The 20,435-nt window shown below is 36.6% G+C and overlaps 1 protein-coding gene across 1 annotated transcript in view; it reads left to right on the top strand.

The window, feature by feature from the left end:
• The first annotated feature begins 3,603 nt into the window (after positions 1 to 3,603).
• The window catches only part of tex264a (testis expressed 264, ER-phagy receptor a), a 75,340-nt gene continuing 58,508 nt past the window's right edge, over positions 3,604 to 20,435 (top strand). The window contains exon 1 of the mRNA XM_026920001.3: positions 3,604 to 4,173. Coding sequence (XP_026775802.2) covers positions 3,916 to 4,173 — 258 coding nt within the window. The 5' untranslated portion in view covers positions 3,604 to 3,915. The remainder of the gene's footprint in view (positions 4,174 to 20,435) is intronic.

Genomic DNA, 20,435 nt, shown 5'->3' on the forward strand with positions numbered 1-20,435 from the left:
ATTTTTTTTTTTTATTAATGGCATGTCTTTTTCCAAATCAAGTAGAGGAAAAAAGTATAGAATCACTCAATGTTGAGGAAAACATTATAGAATCATCTTTTAATTTCCATTTCTAATACAAATACCGAGACAAGTCTAAAAATGCTAATTAGTAAGTAGTTAAAAGGGAGTGCTTACACACCTTAACAAGCTGTTGGACTTGGCTAATTGAAAGGAAACATGGCTCCAACGAGAGAGTTATCAGTTGAAACAATGGAAAGGATTATAAAACTCCTTCAACAAGGAATTTCAACATGGAGTGTGGCTAAAGAAGTTGGTTGCTCCCAGTCAGCTGTGTCTAAAATTTGGTGCAACTATAAGCTTATTAGACTAAGGAAGATGTCAAAGTGTCAGGATAGAAAACTCAAAGCAATATGCCTTGAAAATAGAAAACGCACAACAAAACAAATGAAAAACAAATGGGCGGAAACAGGAGTCAATGTTTGTGACAGAACTGTAAGAAAACGGCTGAAGGAGATGGGATTTACATACAGAAAAGCCAAACGAAAACCAGCACTAACACCAAAACAGAAGAAAACAAGGTTACAATGGGCTAAAGAGAAGCAATCATGGAGTGTGGATGATTGGATGAAAGTGATATTCAGTGATGAATCACGAAAAGGAGATGATGCTGGAACTTTTGTCTGGTGCTGTTCTAACGAAACATATGAAGATGACTGCCTGAAGAAAACAATCAAATTTCCCAACTCATTTATAATAATGGGATTGCATGTCAGGTAAAGGACCAGGGGAGATGGCAATCATTACCTCAGCAGTTAATGCACAGGTGTACATTGAAATTTTGGACACTTTTCTCATTCCATCCAAAGAAAATAGGTTTAGTGATGATGAAGTAATTTTTCAGGATGACGATGCATCTTGCCACAGAGCAAAGACTGTTAAACCAGTTTGATGGGGAAAACCACTAATGTTTTTCATTAGTGAAGTCTGTGCCTCAAAGAATTCAGGCTGTCATAAAAGCCAGAGGAGGAGCAACAGAGTACTTGTTGTGTTTTTTTGTTGATGATTACATATTTTTCCCTCAACATTGAGTGATTCCATACTTTTTTCCTCTACTTGATTTGGAAAAAGACATGCCATTAATAAAAAAAAAAAAGTCAGTGAATTTTTTTGATGTATGTTTCACAAAGCCAGAATGTTAAGCTATTGAACAAAACCTTTTTGTGTCATATCTGTGATTTGTTTGTTTGCTATAAAGTAAAAAAGCTGGGTGAACATCCTCTAAGTGTGGGGATTTTTGCCAGGGGTTGTAATAACTAGATTATAACTATGACAACTACAACAGTAGTAGTTTAAAATAAACTCCACCATCATCATTTCCTTAACGCTGGACCCCGCTTTAGGAACAATTTAGTGCAACTGCCTTTAATACAGCACTCATTTAGAGACCCATTAGGATCTGACAGCAAGCCAGTACATTACACAAAGACATAATATAAATTTGTTCTTATGTTTTATTACAGTTTAGTTACTATTATTAATAACAAATTTATATTATGTCTTTGTGTAATGTACTGGCTTGCTGTCAGATCCTAATGAGTCTTTATTAAAGGCAGTTGCATCGAATTATAAACATGTTAAGCATATAGATATAAGACTCACAGACAGCAATAGTATTAACTGTAAAAGAAAAAATATGTGCTGTGCCTAAAATGCCTAATTTGAGTGATCAAGATTTTTTATTTCCTTTTCTAGATTGTTCCAATAAATTTGTAACATTTCTCATTTCACTAAACCTTTAATAATAAACATTTTTGAGTATTTAAAATGAGGTAATTTAAACAAAAATGCCAAAATAAAAGGTGTTGAAACTCTGTCAGTGTATGTGAGGGTGGATACATGCAAAGGTCAGAGACCAAATTTGTCACAGGTATTGGCAGGCCTCCACTCTGAAGAAAAAATCTCTCTGTGTAGACGCTTGGACTCTGAGCAGTGGTTTTATCTGACAAGCTTCCTCCAGGAATGCCATCAGATATGGCCACCCTTCTCTGTGACAGTGCTGTCTCCTCTGCTTGTGGTGGTGGTGGTGATGGTGTCTCCACCTTAACCGTTTTATGGGCCTCAGCCTTCTTCTGCTTGAGTACAAATTACTCAATATTAATTGACAATAAGCCCAAGTTTACTAGTTTTGAATGTCTTTGTAATATTTTACTGTCTGTCATAGGTATATTTTACTGTCTGTCTTAGGTATATTTTACTGTCTGTCAGGGGTTTTGAATGGCAAAATGTTAAATATTGCACTGGAAAAACATTCAAGCTTATTGCTTCTGTTAATAATTAAGTGATTTGCTCATGAGTAGTGTATTCTGGCTATAAACATTTATTAACTTTGCTTTGTACACCCCCTAGAGTCGGGGTGTCAGGCATTCTACCTCATTTAACACACCCCATTCCACTCATCACCTAATTCCCAACCCAAGGCCTTCATGTGTTCAAGTTGGTGTTGTAAATTTAAAATTTGTTTTGGTTAGGGAAATTAAAATGTTGAATGAACTAAGTAGGTTTTATACAAGTGTATATTTTTCACTGACAAAGTTTTAAGTAAATATCTTTGTAGTCTGCATAAAATACGATGTAAAATACTACAAAAATATGAAGCACTGCATGTGGGCATAATGGGTAGCGTTACTGCCTAACAGATCTAGGGTCTAGGGTTTGATCCTTAGCGTGGATTACTGTCAGTGCATGTTCTGCCCATGTTCCCGTGAGTTTCCTCTGGGTTGTCCAGTTTCCTCCCACCTCCCAAAAACATGCCAGTAGGTGCCTCATGCCCAGTGTTTCCGGGACAGACTCCGGATCCACTGTGACCCTGACCAGGATAAAGCAGTACCTGTGAGATCTACTTTTTTTTTTTTTTAATCATTTAGTTATTTTTATTTTAATGAAGCTCATTGTGCATAAATAACAAGTACAACAAGCTTAGATATTTACGCAAAGGGGATATACAATTTTATATAAAAATGATAATAAATTACATACTTTAATAGTTTGAATTGCTTTTTGTGTCAGTGTACAGTGCCATCTCCCTTTTATAAGAAATAGAACATGGCATCTTACATACCTTAGCCATTGTTACTATAAGACTTATAAATGTTTGTGCTTGTAAATGCTTGTAAATACAGCTGATCAATATTTTCAAAGCTTTTACAAATGTGTAGCAAAATAAATGAACAACAGTTTATAGGGAATTATTACAAACTATACAATTTTTGAAATGTTCTACAGTCATTTTTAGCTGGATACATTACAACAACCTACACGACCGATCCACTGCACCCGTCTGGATGACGTCATGCCCCGGGTCGGAATCTACTAATCTGCTCAGAATTCAATTCGATCTCTGAAACTATAATTAGGGGTTCGTTATAAACGATTACTCCGAATAACTAATTACTTTGGAGTTTGTGTAACCATTTTTTCCCCGAATGCTACCCGTTGAGGCTACCATAAAGCGACATTTACTTTAGAGCACCCCTGCGAAACAGAAACATGGTACAACCAGGAAGTAATGACGCCGTGTTGAAGGAAGTAAGCCTCAGTTTTGGCAGCAGAACGCTAAGAGTCAGGGAAATATCCCAAACAGCTCTCTCCCCTGCTCCTATTAGTGCACTATATGGGCTACGGAGTGGCTTCTACACCCTAACTAGTGCACTTTATGAAAAACAAGAAGCAGTTTAGGATTCAGCCTACATTTTGCTCGAGGAAAATCGCCGAGGGTATAACGTAACCTAACCTAAGCTAACATAATATACCATAACAGTGTAGAGTGAGCTCGTGTGGTGCTTAGCAGTTCAGGATCTTTTAAAGAGCATTGCATCAGTGATCGAAGACATTTCTCCTGCTTCAGCAGAAACAATGTCTGACTTTGTGATTTTATCCTTGATCTTGTTTTTGGTCGTGTGTCTCATCTTGACCCTTGCTGGGTTCGTGTTTTACTCCGGACTGCTGTCTGAGATCGTTGTTGGGACAGGATCTCCCCCGGTGAAAAAGGTGACTATTGCGTACAAGTTTAAGACAGGATCGTACAGGGACCGCGGAGCCGCCTTCACCGAGAGCTGCAGCATCGCGCCGCAGCTCTGCTCTGTAGCTCTGTATTATGACAACCCCAATGAGGTGAGTTACAGTGTTCATGTCCACTGCGACCTGCAACTTCCCTGCTCATGCTCCTGCTCCTGCTCATGCTCCTGCTCCTGCTCATGCTCCTGCTCCTGCTTTGCACTCAGACCTTTTATCATTAGGGCCTTATACTCTGAGTTGAATATATCATGATCATAGATCATAGACTGATCTAAAATACTACTACTACTAATACTACTACTAATACTAATACTACTACTAATAATAACTCAGTGAAAGATCTGGTGTAGTCTGTTAGGTCTGATGTAATGCAGTGCATTTCAGTGTATATTCAAAGGCCCTAATGACAGAGAGACACACATGTGAAGTAAGTTTAAATATCTTTAATACTACTACTACTAACAATAATAATAGTTGTAATGTAATGTGATGTAATGCAGTGCTGTGCAATGTTCTTAAACACAAGTGTATTTCAGTGTATGTTTAAAGGCCCTGATGACAGTGAGACATACAAACATGTGACAGACAATAGATTTTTTTTTTTTTTTTGGTAAGCAAACAAGCCAAGCCTCCATTACAGCTGAGTGCAGGAGGTAATCAGCTGTGTTTACTGATAGGATCTCTCTGGTCAAAACATTACACACTGTACAAGCACACACAAGCTGTAAAATTGCAACAGGGCCTGATTCACTTCTACTGAACACTGAACTTTATTGAGTCATTCCTGATAAGTTTATGTATTTAGTACACTGTTACGTGATAATGTGCTTCTGAATGTGAGGGCTTACAGCATGTGTGTGGATTTAAACAGTCTGTTCAGTTTTCTGCTTTACACCCACCCTGCCCTGTTGTTCTGTACAGTCAGTGCACTGTTCTCTGTGTATTGATTAATGTTGTTTTGTATTTATTGAATTGTGTTGTACAGAGCTGCTGAGGTGACATGGAGACATTATTTTTAAATATATGTATATATTGAAGCCACTAGTTATGCTTTTAGTTATGTTTCTGATGGCCATGAATTAATACATTAAAACCACAAGTTGATTTTCTGATCCGGTGAAATATTCTTAGTTCACAAAACTACTGTATGGTAAGATGAGTGAAACACAGAGAAATCGGTTGAATTATTGTGGTCACTGGGACCTAAGTATGGAGATGACTGATAATATTACACTTTACCAATCTTGGAATGATGTATTAAGACATGGCTGGTGTTGTGACATGGAGAGACCATTAGCCCACACCACATTAAGCAAATTCTCAAAGCGAAAAGACTTTCCCAGCAAATAATTAACAAGGCATTCAACTAAAACTCAGAATTTCCAAACTCCAACTAGGACCAATTAGCAAAGAAAGCACCCCGTCATCTCAGAATTCCTACTCGGAAAGTCAGGAAGGTCTCCTCAACCCTGAGTTCAGCATGTGACGTCGAATCAGCATGGCTGCTCACGGCATCAACAGTAAACATAGCAGCACTTCCTTACTTTTAGTTTTCATACTTTTCACTTATACTACAGTATATAAACTAGTACTTGCTTTAGATCAATCAACATACAGACATATTTGCTTGTTAAATCTATGATATTCCTACACTGTTCACTGTTTTGAGCATGTAAATATATCACTTATCACAGTTAGCCGGCTAAATTGTTGCTAACAAAAGAAGAACGTGGAGGTGTACGTTTTATTTTCACTTTGGAGTTTGAAACACTGGAGGTTGAAAATGACGTAATTCTAAGTTCCAACGTCCTACTTCCCATTTAAGTCAAATGCAACATAGGTATTAAGTACAACAAGTCATAGGCTTGTTCATAACTACAGTTTTTATATCTCATGACCACAACGTGATAATTCATGGTCATGAGATACTTTTGGCCTTGAAATATTAACTCCTGGACATAAATACCCACCATGTCACCTTAGAGGCTCCACAGTGCTGTACTGGTCTTTTTCTGTAGTTATGTATGTCATTGTTTTTTGTCATGCACTTGTCGTGCTATTTGCATTATGTGTAATTCTGTGTGTGTCATATAGGGTAGTCCTACACACAAAGCCCATCTATTGCACTGTATGTTGCACCACAGTGCTTTATTCCACAGTAAACATGTACAGGAATAACAAAAATGTTAAAACTGGTTGGTAATGAACGTTTCCCTCCATACCACTGCAGTCGAACATGCTGCATAGCAGTAGTTGGCAGTAACTGGCACGAAATTCCATGTGCCTGCACAAAGTGCCACGTTTGTGGCTATGCTAATCCGGTATTTGTCATTTCTGCAATGCCAGCACATTTTTTAAAATGGATTCCTTTTGCATCTCCTCTCTGGTGGCCTGCTGGAAGTCTCCCAGGTGCCCATGTCCTGTAGATGCACATTCTGCTCCAATGGCTGTACTTTCTGCTGTTATTCCAACCACAGCACTAACATGAGCTGTTTTAAACTACAGCTTTTACATTAGAGTAGACATAAGATATCAGGTGAGGTTGAGCATGAGAGTAAACGTGCCCTGAACTTTGTGCTAAAACCACAAAATGCTTGACTGACAGTTCTGTGGAAACATTATGCTTGGCTGATATGAAAGTTTCATACAGTCCAAAAATTCCATTTAATTTTTTTAATAAGCTTTGAAATCTGATATTGTCCTTACTGTCCCATGTAATCTGCCCTTGTACAAGTTGGACATTTCACTTTAAACACGGGCCCACAATCTTTTCAGTTTATGTCATAGGACACATTTTAACATTTGTCATGACAAATATTGGAGTCCCCATTGCATCAAAAAAGTGTGCTGCAATATAAATAAATCATATGCATACACAAAAACATTGTCATTACCTATCATTAAGAATGTGTTCTAAGATTTAAATAACGAACAATGAACATTCAAAAGTAGCCCAGATAACAGCAAAGGGAGAAAACTTTTTATTTCTTTTTAGAAAAGACTCTGAGAGAAACAGTTTGTTGGATATTGAACTTATTCATGTAATGAAAATCTCCTGATGTTTATAAACTTCAAACCACATAAAGAACAGAGACACAAAAATCTGCCTTTCCTGAACTGATTACGGAATTAAAAAAATATAATACCATAAATCAGTGGTTCTCAAAGTGGGGTCTGTGAAGGATAGCCAGGGGGTCTGTAATTTTAATTTTGTTACAGTGATGGAAATCAGAACCTACCTTTATCAAAGTTGTATTATTACTGAGTGCTTTTTGGCTGGTCACTTTAGTTGGGCTTAAATTCAAACTTTAGTAAATGATAAACAGGTAAGCCTATAAAGCTCCATGACTCCAATAAATAGCCAGATTTCTGTACACATCTGAAAAATAAGCCTGAATTTTTTGAATAGTTCATAAAATAAGTCTGTACTGAGGAGGTCATGTTATTTTTTTATTCGGGGGGTCCCCTGGCTGCAAACATTTTAAGAACCTCTGCCTTAAATGGCATGAATCACAGGCATTGTATCTTTAGGAGAATCATGGAAAGAATACCTAACTTTAAAATGCCCCTCACTCCATAGCTGATTTTGCAAAAAACACTTTTTTTTTTTTTTTTTTTTTTACATATCCTGCCAGAGAAAACTTACTTCCCTCAGCAACTGACTTTTAGAGAAGCAAAAAGCATGTTCCTCCATGTCAGCCCAGGTCAAGTGGGCCATAACACATCCGAATTGTACATACATACATACACAGTCTATTCCCAAACCTAAGAGATCCCAAAATCTGTTTAAGGTCTTCCCACGTGAATGTACGGAAACACAGCTGCTTATTCTGCTGAGCTTTAGATGGATCATACCTGGGAACTAAAACAGATGAAGCTTCACAGGGAGGAGGGGCATTGGGAGCAGTGCAGACAGTGTCATTCATGATCTTTTCTCAACACCTTATTTTAATGTTAAGCATATTTAAAGTATACTGTATATTATTATATTGTATGATTGTATTCTTATATAATATAGTACCATATTCATTCATTTTCAAGGTTGTGGTGGATCCAAAGCCTATCCCAGGTGGCGAGGCAGGAAAATGCCCTCAGTGGGACTCCAGTCCATCGCAGGGCTCACACACCTTCACACACTCATTCACACCTAGCGGCAGTTTAGAGTATAATCTATCTACCTGCATGTTTTTGGGAGTCAGAAGGAAACCTGAGAATGCTGAGGAAACCCTTGAAGACATTTGATACTCCAAAGAGACTCCAAATCCTTAACCGAGCTCAGGATTGTTATATTATATTATATTATATTATATTATATTATATTACATGATATTATATTATATTATATTATATTATATTATATTATATTATATTATATTATATTATATTATATTATATTATATTATATTATATTATATTATATTATATTATGTTATGTTATATTATATTATATTATATTATATTATATTATATTATATTAAGTGAAGGTCAGGTTTAGCTTGTTGCAAAAATTAGGCTGTATTTATAGGAATGTATAGGAATGGATACTAATATTAAGGTTTGGGGCATGGCTAGCAGTTGTACCTTTTCTCACTTGAGTCATATAAAATTAAACAAAGCCAACAACTTATTTCAGCAAGTTTTCTACAAATTTTTCCTTACATCATGTTCATTAAAGTAACATCAGTGTATGACTAAAAGTGAGACTAATTTGGAGTCATTGCTCAAAAACGTAAATTAAGTTAAAATCCACAGGAATGTGATTAATTGCTATGTTGTCATGGAAATATAATTGAGCAAGAGTACAAGCAATCATTTTCAGTTTCACTCAAATAAAATACAAATTCTCTAAAATGATACTTAAGTATATTAACAAAGTACAGTTATTTGCTACCTCTGGTTCCATGAAACCAAATATAAAACTGTTAGTCTGCCACAGTTGGGGTTTCACTGTTAGTTTTGCACTTCTAAAGGCCTAAATATATCATTTTGGAGAGAAGGTTGAGCCACTGTAACGTAACAGGTACAACGGAATGTGACAGGAGCATTGTGTTTTAGTTTGTTGTATTCGTCTCAGCCTGCCAGACATTTAAAAACAGTAGGCTGAAGGAATGTACACTAATTTTGTGCTGCACCTCTGAAACCAGCAGGAGTCAAGGTCAACACCAAAGTGTCTCTTAGACAATCCTGTTTCTCAGCTACTTACTCTAGCACACAAAGGTGCAGAATATTTCATTGTCTGTTAGTGAACACTTTTTCTTTCTTTCTCTCTGGAATTTGCTCTAGCACTGTGTACACAATGTCTGGCTTTACTGTCTGGCTTTGCTGAAAAACAGACACTTTAAGTATTGTTTCGTTTCAGTCTGTATTTGACGTAGTTGCTGATTATTATTAGTGTTGAAATTACCAAAGCCACAGTGTGCAACATGACTAACTGTAGACCTAGTGTTTAAAACTTTAAAAACGGTTTCTATTATATATAGTTCTGGGACACGACAGGTTTTCCTGAACTCTGTTGCATGTATCTCAACCAGAAATAAAATGATAACCTTTTTATATTTATTACATTTCCCCTGACAGATGATCCATCTACTGTTAAATTTATAACCTACTCTACTTGTGGAAAAACAACATTACTGATCAGTTTTACAGATATTTACAATGGGAAATGAGTTCTCACTTTGATTATCAGAATCCTCTACATCAGTCTCTGTCTCATCACCTGAGGTAAAAGTCACTTACAGCATTTAAACACAAGCCTCATCGTTGTCACTCCACTTAACTGATCACTGTTTGTGCTAACATCGGTGAGGAAATAATCACTGACTAATTTAGTCAGTTCTGTTGACTAAATTTCTTGTTATTAATGTCTTTTTAAAACAGCTCTTCTCTGTTTTGATGATGACATGATCGTGCAGGAGCATCAGTATGACATGTAACTATCCAAAATCATGACGTTCCTTGTGTGAAATTACACAATAAAAATGTCAGGCAGACAGACTGCATCTACCACTCCGACGGTTTTTGCAGTCCACCACACGACTGGGTCAGGGGTTTTTGTCTTTTCTTCTTTTGTTGTTTGAATTTCATACTGTTTTGCACAAACTTCCTTTCTCCCTTCCCTGTAAATAGGTTTGAAACAGCAGATGGACAGATGAACAGATACATATAGTATTATAGTATTATGTAGTAAAAGTAGTAATATTTTCTGTAGAATGAGCAACTTTGGACACAGACAGGACACGTCTCATCTTTGGACCATATATATGTGTAGCTTTGTGTCTGAGTCTGACTAATTTAGCAGTTAGACAGTTAGGATACATGTTGTGTGCTGGAAAAGTCTGACTTAACTTTTCCTTGAAAAGTAGGCATGATGACTGTGGAGCCAGAACTTCCCAGGCCCCACCAAGAAAGACGTGGCAGCTTGGCTAACCGCATACGAGTCATCTTTCGGGCAGCTCCCGTGGTGCTGCTTAAAAGTGGAACATGGCAGGCAGTGTGCTGTGACAGCTGTAGGCAGGATTAGGTGCCTTCTCGCTCTGTTTATTTAATATCCAGCAAAACTACTGAAGTGTCGCCACAAAGTGTTAATGTGCTAATCCTGCCTGAAGACCTCAAGTAAAGTGCACCTAGTGAAGCCATCCATACCAATTACAATCTTAATAAACTACAAATAGAGGTACTCTATTTATATCATTATTCATACAAGTGTTCTTCTAATATGCCTGAGTGAAGTTTTGAGCATAGTCTTAATAAAACATAAAGCCAGTAATACCATAAAGCACGGTATTATGCCTTCCTGAACACTAGGGGGCAGTAAAATCATTGAATAAATGTTGGTAATGTTTTGCAAGAAGCAGATCATGGAGTATACTGTAAGCCAGGGGGCCAGATTTGACTTCATCAAAATACCTGTGGGCCAGTCACAGTCTTTAAAAATATATATATATGTATATATATATATATATATATATATATATATATATATCTATGTATATATCTATGTATATATTGGATTTGATATGAGCAAAAAATGCAGACTTTCATTGCTTTAATTTGAGGGTATTTACATCTAAATTGGGTGAACGGTGTAGTAATTGCAGCACTTTCATATTTATTTTATTTTAAAAACCCAAAATGGTCATTACATGATACAATTTTTTAAAGACAAGGTTATTCCCAAATGGACTTATCCACTACATAGTGGGTAGAATCTTGGTTTCAATCCCCATCTAGTATACAGGGCAGGGGTCATCAACTAGCGGACTCAGCAAAGTATTTCAGTGGGCTGAATCGAGAGCTAATAAACGTACGAAACGTACGAAAAAAGTAAGTAATTCATTTTTCTAAACATCGACCAGCTCAACATGTATTATGTAAATTATTTAGCTGAAAGCACCTCATCAGACTAGAATCTAGCTACAAAGTTACAGACATTAGGTCAGAAAGGGGAATTTTCACAGACTTTCACTGATTTTTCTTTTTATTTACTTTCTATGGTCTGATTAGCAAAATGACAGGCTAAAGCAGATGACAAAAATCATGTTTAATGACAGTTAGACAGAACTATGCATTTATTCTTCTATATCAAGTTCAGAAACAACTTATCTCATCTGTTCAGTCTGTGGCACTAGTCAGAAGTGGTAACATGAAACACCACGATGAAACAAAACATAGCCACTTCAAATTGTCTTATTTATAGCCTTAAACTAGTCAATGATAGTTAAGCTTTAAAGGTTAACTGTTGTCATCATTCAGTCATGTTAGTTGCTTATCCAGGCCTTTACAAATTTTACTTGATTACCCCTGATATAGAGAGTAAGCTGTTTGTGCTTTAGACTTTATCCAAGCTTGTTTCTAAGTGTGTATATATTTGAAGAAAACTTCAGCTGTTAATAATGCCTCAAACATCCATGCCTGAGCAAAACATTCAACGTATAGGCATATATGGTCTAAGACTAAAGAAGGACATTCAAGGAGCTGCAAATGTTTGGCTGCTTGCAATAATCACATTGCCAACCTGAAACAGGAAACAGGAATGTAGAGGCATTCCTTCATCTGCTAGACTGCTACGAGTCTTTACTTCTGCTCAGCATGTGGTATGTTATCATACCGTGCTTTACTATTGCCGCATGGGTCACACTTTTCCTCATACAGACGTACAGTTTGATACAGTGCACTGTGCATCTGCTGATGTCCTATACAGTAACTTAGTCTGTTACTGTGAGCTTTCTTCTGTCAAGTTGTTAGAAGTTGTGTGCTTTGAGATGGTTGAGAACAGAAAATGTATCAAATCCTATACTTGTCCAGCGTTTCAGGCCACTATCAGCCTAGACACCCATATCAGGTATCAGTATATCCCTAATCTTTACTTTGTTTGTCAGTGAGATGGCAGTTGGAAACAATGTGGATCGATTCATACTTACAGAGGTAGAGAATAACAGTCAGTCCTAGTTTTCAGTCAAAATGCAAAGCTCATTATCTTATATAAGTGTTAAAATGGCTCCCATTTGAGAAGTTCATTTCTGAACCAGTAAAGTACTATTCTGGAGGACCTATGTAATGATAAACAAGTTTTATCATGAAAAGTGTTTAGCAGTTCAAAAAGCGTCTGCATCCATAGACATTATTTACTAGATTAGTTGAATTAATTATTGTTTCGTTATTAGGGTAGCTTGCTAATTTTTTCACTTTGTAACTTTTGTAACTTTTTTTAACATTGTAAATTTTCACCAATTTGTTCATGTAGGTTTCCTTGGGGTTCTCTGGTTTCCTCTCATTGTCCAAAAACATGCAGATAGATGGACTGGCTATGCTAAATTGCCCCTAGTTGTGAATGAGTGTGTGAATGAGTGTGTGAATGAGTGTGTGAATGAGTGTGTGAATGAGTGTGTGAATGAGTGTGTGAATGAGTGTGTGAATGAGTGTGTGAATGAGTGTGTGAATGGTGCTCGGTGATGGACTGGCATACAATCTGGAGTGAATTCTCCTGCCTTGTGCGAAGTGTTGCCAGGTCCAGCTCCACTGTGAACCTGAGCAGGATAAAGCGCTTACTGAAGATGAATGAATATATTATTGTACACATTAAAATCATGTTTATGAAATAAACCTGTATTTGTTTTACAAATATATTTGTATTTTGTGTAACTTGTATTTGATTTACAGTTAAAGGGGTCCCTGGCTGCAAAAAGTTTGAGAACCCCTTTGGGGAGAAAACGTGCTATTTTGTTCATGTGAAAGTTGCAATCATCAGTAGACTCTGTTGGTAAAACAGTTTGCATGTTTGCTTTGCAGATGTTATCAAGGTTAACGCACACCTTTAGTAAACCCCTCACATTTTACTTTTACAGTTCATGAATAGTAAGCCGGAGAAGATTGACGCTCTTGCAAACATGATCTGTTTATTGTCTCTGTATGTAGAGCTGGTAACTGTGCTTGGGTTTTGATTGGCACCGTCATCTTTAGCCACTGTTTCCCCAACAGCCAATTAGCCGAAGATCATATTCAGATCGGTGCATAGCACTGCTTCGGGTCTTTGTTGCTTTTAATTGGCTTATGGCCATGTGCTCATAACGGCGACGGACCCCATGGGGTCAGAGTCATCCGCTCGAGACAGTCAGCTGCTGACCTTGCTGCTCACTTAGGTGGACACGGAAGCGGAAAGGACTTACACTAGGGACACATGATTAAACATTCATCAAAAAATTTGCACCATACATAGGTAAATGTCTCCAAAATGTCATATTTTTATTCAGCAATAACCCAGAGTAATGAAAAAAGTGTCTCTTTGTGCTCGTTAAGTGAGAGATTTGCATTTGCTTCAGTTAAAGGCTAATTTCTGATTTGGAATCTCCTGTCATTACTGTCATACAAAATACACTCCAAAATGGGTTTTAGATGTTCTTTTTAGTATTTCAAAACAATTTGAAGAAGCTAATAAATAATATAGAATACATTGCAATTACCTGTATTGCAATAATGTATAATAATTTCCCCTCAAACTATGTCTTGAGATATGATTGTAGCCTTCCAAATATGATACACAGCAGATAATTATAATGTTATTCTTGGTGCTATGCAGCTTTTTCGGTCATTTGGGAGTAAAATGTCTTCATTCTTTTTTCCTCCGGCTTCATATGAATGCTTTAAAAGCCATAAAACCTGTTATTGTGTGCTGGCATCATATTCACTTTATGTATGCATCTGTGCAAAACGGATTCTGAACCTTTTTTTAAAAAATAATAATAATAATAATAAATGAAGTGTAGGGGGACATGGAGTTGGATGTCACACTTTTCAGACTGGTTGTCATATCTCATGAACCAACGAACTGGTAACCGTTAAATTATATCTAATGAAAGGCCAGCGTGTCCTGGACAGGATGAATAGAAACCAGTAAGATTAATTTATTATCCTCATGAGATACTAGGTTTTGAGTACAGGTTATGAATTTGTGACAACCAATCCCATTATGGGGTTTGAAATTCAAATTATTTCAGCATTAGAGCTCCAGTAATGTATTCATGGATTGCTTAATAATTATTGCATTCAAAATGAATGTACCTATGATTTTTTTAAAGAGCAGTTTCACAACGGAGAGAGCGGTTAATGTGGAAGACTCCACCAAAATCGCATCTGTGCAGTGATAATAATGAGCTGCATGGGCAAACAGTCGGCTCACAGATTTATGAGTATGAGTTTGTGGTTGAGAGAGCACATGCAGCTCCTGCTCATGTGTTGTCCTTAGCGTAGGTGTTTATAGAATAATCAAAGATTCAGCCCACTAATACCTATTTGTAGTATTTATCACATTGTCCATTAAAGTGACAGCAGTAATTGCTGAAAGATTAAATGTTGATAGAATAATAGTGTAGATAGCTACATGTTTTTGCTCATTAGCTATGTAACTCTGATTCTAAAAAATGTCGCTTGGTCTTTTTCCAATCTTCAAGTGTCTAGTTTGGTTAAGCCTGTGCCCTGTGTAGCCTCTGATTCCCGCTCTTGGCTAATAGGACTGGAGCCCGATGTGGGCTTCTGCTGGTGTAGCCCATCCACTTCAAGTGTTGTGATTTCTGAGATGCTTTTCTGCTCACCGTGGTTGTAAAGAGCGGTTATGTGAATTACTGTAGTCTTCCTGTCAGCTCAAGTCAGTCTGGCCATTCTCCTCTGACCTCTCTCATCAGCTAGGCATTTTTGCCTACAGAACTGCCACTCACTGGATAGTTTTTGTTTGTTTGTTTGTTTGCACCATTTTGTGTCAACTCTGAAGACTGTTGTACCCAAAACTCTCAGGAGATCAGCACTTTCTGAAAAATTAAAACCGGCCCATCTGGCACCAGCAATCATGTCACAGTCTGTGTCACTCAAAATTGTTCCTCATTCTGATGTCTGATGTGAACATTAACTGAAGCTGTCTGCATGATTTGATGCATTGCGCTGCTGTCACATGATTAGTTGATGATAATTTCATGAATGAGCAGGTGTACAGGTATTCCTAATAGAGTGGAAAGTGAAGTCTTATTAACGTTACCTTGATGAATGTCAAAACATTTAGGTTCATTAATATTCATGATACCACAAATTCAACTTCACAACTTTCATACTGCTCTTACTTTACAGGTGTGCTTGTGGTTGTTGTATAAACTTGTTGCCGAGGGAAAACGTCGCCCAGGTTAGCCAGGTTGCAGACAGATGTTATTCATCTGTCAGCAAGATTGCATGGTATAAAAATGCATTGCCACAACCCTCTTCCTATCTGCTCATAAACTCATTGCACATGTATGGTGCATTTATTGCAATAACACATTATAGTTACACAATTGATGTGCATGGCATCATTGTGAAGTGCATTAAGTTAAAACATAGCTGCACACCAAATGAAAACTTTGGATTTGCAAAAGTCAGTAAAGAGTAGGGTGATTTTTCTAGTTGTTGAATGTACTTTTTTGGTTGCTTTTCCTAAACTACAAATAAAACCAATAGTCCAGACATAAAATCTGTTCGTCCCACGTGCCTGGGCTAGTAGTTTGTCCACACCTAGGTGAAATTGCTTTTAATTCGAAAGATTCCAACCATAAACCATTATTAAATCAGTGTTTTAGTGTTTCACTCATTGTTTATTCCAGCTGCAGTCATGCATGCTGTTACGCAGAAGCACACCTTTACTTTTAAACTTTAAAGAAAGAAGCATGAGCAGAAGTGCATGCTGCATGTAAATTGCCAGCTTAATGTGCTCACCTTCAGAAGAACGTGCACGTGAAGTCCTGATCCATCAGTTAGAATGGCTGACCAGAGAATTGACTGCTCGCCAATCTCAGTCAGATTTGCTTGCATTTTACCACCAGACATCTGTCTTTTAGTGATGAAGATTTTCTCAACACAGACAATCTGAATTGCGGGCTAATGAAGCTGGAGTTTTAGGCATGTCTGAAATCTAATACTAAACACCTGCGAGCTGTTAGGTCTTATAATGTGCTGTGACGTGTAAGTCTACCAGCAAGATGCTTTATCCTTGTGTGCAAACATGTCACGGTATCAAACAAGTGTGTTCTGTTTGCAGGCTATCTTTCTTTCGCATCGCCTCATCTTATTTTCATGTGCTAATTTGCCTCCCAGCACTTCTTCAGTCTATGTTTTCCATCATGAGAGGGATACAGTATAGGAGTAATACCATTTCACGCCTTTTGAGTTTGCATGGTTATGACCCTGAAGTGAGCGAGTAGATGTATTGATTCAGTGCTATATTGTGATTCTGAAACAAATAATAGATATCCTGTCCAAACTGACATGTTGGTAAAGATTGCATTATATCCTGTAGGAAACGAGGTTTTTGCTCTACCAAAATATAGATGACATGTAAAAGGACTTGTCAGAGAAGTGACGTGTTCTGGTCATGTGACCTACTAATGGTCGAGTGCATCTTGCGCGGCCACAGGGCAAAAGTATTACAACAAGCGTGTATAATAAAGGTCAGAACAACCTTTGTGTTTTAAAATGATGTGTATTTAGAATGCATGGACTTTTTAGTGTAATAACCATGCATACATTGTGAAAATTCTCCCATCTCTGTGATTTATACAGAGATCACTTATCATTCTGAAATCGATAATAATTAATACAGACATCCTCCAGCAACTTTACTTAACTGACATATAGTCAGGTCCATAAATTTTTGGACATTTGACAAAGCTATTACTGTTTTTTAGCTGTCTACCATAATATAGTTGAATATTTCATCATTAAATAATGAATATGAGTTCAAAGTGCTCACATTCAACTTTAATTTGAAGGCATTCATCCAAATTGGGTGAACAATGTGTAGGAATTACAGCACTTTTTATGTGTGGTTTTCCCTTTTTAAGGGACCAAAAGTAATTGGACAGGCTAACGTAATCATAAATTTAATTGTTATTGTTCATTCTTGGTTGCAAATCCTTTGCAGTCAATGACTGCCTGAAGTCTGGAAGCCATAGACATCATCAGATACTGGGTTTCATCTTGACATCTATAAACTATCAACTTGTCCGTAGTCCTGTAAAAAATTCTCCAGAACATGTGAACTGTATTGATACCATTTATTGGTGATATGTTGTTAAAAATCAGTTAATAGACATGCTGTACAGGGGTTGTAGAGTGGCTAAAGCAGACTAAATAAAGGGCTATTAAAAAAAACAAACCAAACAACAAAATCAAAACATAACGCTATGTGGCAAAGCCTGTGATTGGTGCATTCATACACGACAGCCAAAACAAGACTACAGATGGTAACTCTAGGTATTCAAGCTTGTAAGCTTCAAAGTGTGGCTTCTCACAACCCTCCCAAATGTTTTGTCTGATCCCCAGTTGCTTAGTGGTAGTTTGCATTATACGTCTGAAAATTTTATACAAACTATCTATCTATAGTTGTTACAAATAACAGTACTACAGTAGCGTAGAAATCTAGCACTCACTCGCAAAATGCGTAGGTTGGTGGGATGTAATAATAGGTGGGGAAAGTTTTAACAGTAATATTTATAAAGGAGTTTATTCACGTACATTTGTCAAGCCTTCACGTACACACTGGCTACCTGAACAACAAATTTGATGTATTTCATACATCCAAATTAAACTAGAGAAATGCTCTGCCAGGCCTTTACTGCAGCTGTCTTCAGTTTCTGCTTGTTCTTGGAATGTTTCACCTTCACTTTTGCCTTCAGCATGTGAAATGCATGCTCAATTGGATTCAGGTCAGGTGATTGACTTGGCCATTGAAGAACATTCCACTTCTTATGGAGCTGACTGTATGTTTGAAAATCTTATTCCATCTGTATTTTTCTCTCTGCTGTTCCATAAATGCCTTTACTAAAAACATGCATAAGGTGTTAAGCAGATTATTTAGCTAAGCCTAAATTTAAATACTACTTTTATTATGTTACCTATGCAGTAACTCCATCAAGTACAAAGTTAGCTAATCCAACTCAAGTTGAGAGACAGCATTCAACAGAATGTTTCCTTATCAGACAGAGTTAGAATGATTAATTATCCAATGAACCCTTAAAGAATTCTTGAAAAACCCTCTTTTTCTAAGAATGCACTCAGTGCACTTTCCTACTTTCCAAAAATGAACAAATGTCTTGTGGTTTTCGAGTGAACTTGATGACTCTGGCCTCTATTTTTCTGAAGCTTGCTCAGACAATTGGCTCTGTTAGCTCAATTTTATAGTTTATTATAAAATTATTTATGAGAGTGAATAAATATACAAAAATATTACTAGTTCAAATTTTGTTGGTCAGTAGACTTGATTAAATATGATATATATATATATATATATATATATATATATATATATAATATATATATATATATATATATATATATAAAATTTACAAGGCTTTTTTGTTTGTAAATTAGTCGTGCATTGTGGAATTATGCTGAAAGCATGTTTTACAGATTATAGCGTTTTAGAGAACTGATAAGAAGTTAATTGTTATGGGATTCTGAAAACTGTCACAGTGCCTTAACTGACCCCTCTCTTGGAATGAGCTGTTAAATATGAGAGAATTTGATTGAAAATACAAGATGCTAATGGCCAAGAACCAGTAACACTTCAAGATATGAACTGGTATCAGGGTTGAATTAACTGGTATCAAAAAATCCTTTTGGCTGATTTTTATTACATCCTTCTATGGCTTGAAGTTTTTGCGCATTCACATACAATATATGCTGTCATGTGACATCTCTATAAACACTGAGATGTTCTCAAAGCGGTCCTGACTGCTCATATTTGCATGCTCTATTTTCTGCCCCCTAATTACAGTCAGAACTGTCTGGCTAGACAAAGAGCCTGAGGCTGTTTAGTGCTGATTCAGGATCAGTTAGCATTTCAGTCAGTGAGTGAGATGATTAACTTTGTTAGGAGCTTGTTATGATGGACACTACGATCAGACAGTTTGGAGGAACATTACATTATGTACGTAGTGTGATGGCCTGATGGGTTTCCCCTCCTACTTTGTTCTCTTTCTTTACTTTTTATGCTCACTTTAACTTGTCATTATGTGTGCTATTTAAAGCATTTTAAAAAGTTATATCCAGATAAAGCAAGTTTAAACTTGGTGTTCAGTAAGGAATAAAACAACTGGCATAATGTAATAGGAAAATAATCAGCAACGCAAAGTGGATGAAGCGATTTACTGTGTTTTGTTCCTTTTATACTGCAGCAATTTGCCAAATCTAACATTTTTTATTTAGTAAAGAAAGACACATCATACTTTTAAATCTGTTCATAGTTCCGTTTATTGTTGCAGAGTGTCTATGAGACAAGGTATTAAGTCAAAAAATGCTGCTTGTCATGCTGCCCTCTGTCCTGAAGACTTTTCCATGCCAGAAAAGCTAAAGTTACAGCTTTACCTCTGACTGTTAATGAAACTGGAGACTCCTTCCAAAAAAGTTTTAAAAAAAGTCCCCTCAGAGAAAACTTAACCATATCAACATTTTCACGTGTATAAAAATCTGTTTGTGAAGTGTCTGCCGTAAGAGTCTGTGTATGATGTTACTTTAGAAATAAAGTAAAGTATTAAAGTATTAGCATGAGTAGATTAGTATAAACCTGTGATTTGTCTGTCAGCTGAACTACTGTCAGAGCTGCTGTTATATAAAATTAATCAACACCATCTGCCCGACCACATATAAATATCTGTCTCAAATTTAAGAAACACTATCCTCCTTATAAAAAGAGAGGTCTAAAAACAAATTACTGATTCTTTTTAATCTTTAATTTCCTCTAATACTTATAGATTATTTGATATTGCTGGATGTTTAATTGAAAAATTCTTATTCTTATGCGTGTTTGACACCTGGTCAAAATCAATTTCCGTAATGTCTCC

This window comes from Pangasianodon hypophthalmus, chromosome 2, assembly GCF_027358585.1.
Source record: "Pangasianodon hypophthalmus isolate fPanHyp1 chromosome 2, fPanHyp1.pri, whole genome shotgun sequence".
Classification (NCBI taxonomy): Eukaryota; Metazoa; Chordata; class Actinopteri; order Siluriformes; family Pangasiidae; genus Pangasianodon; species Pangasianodon hypophthalmus.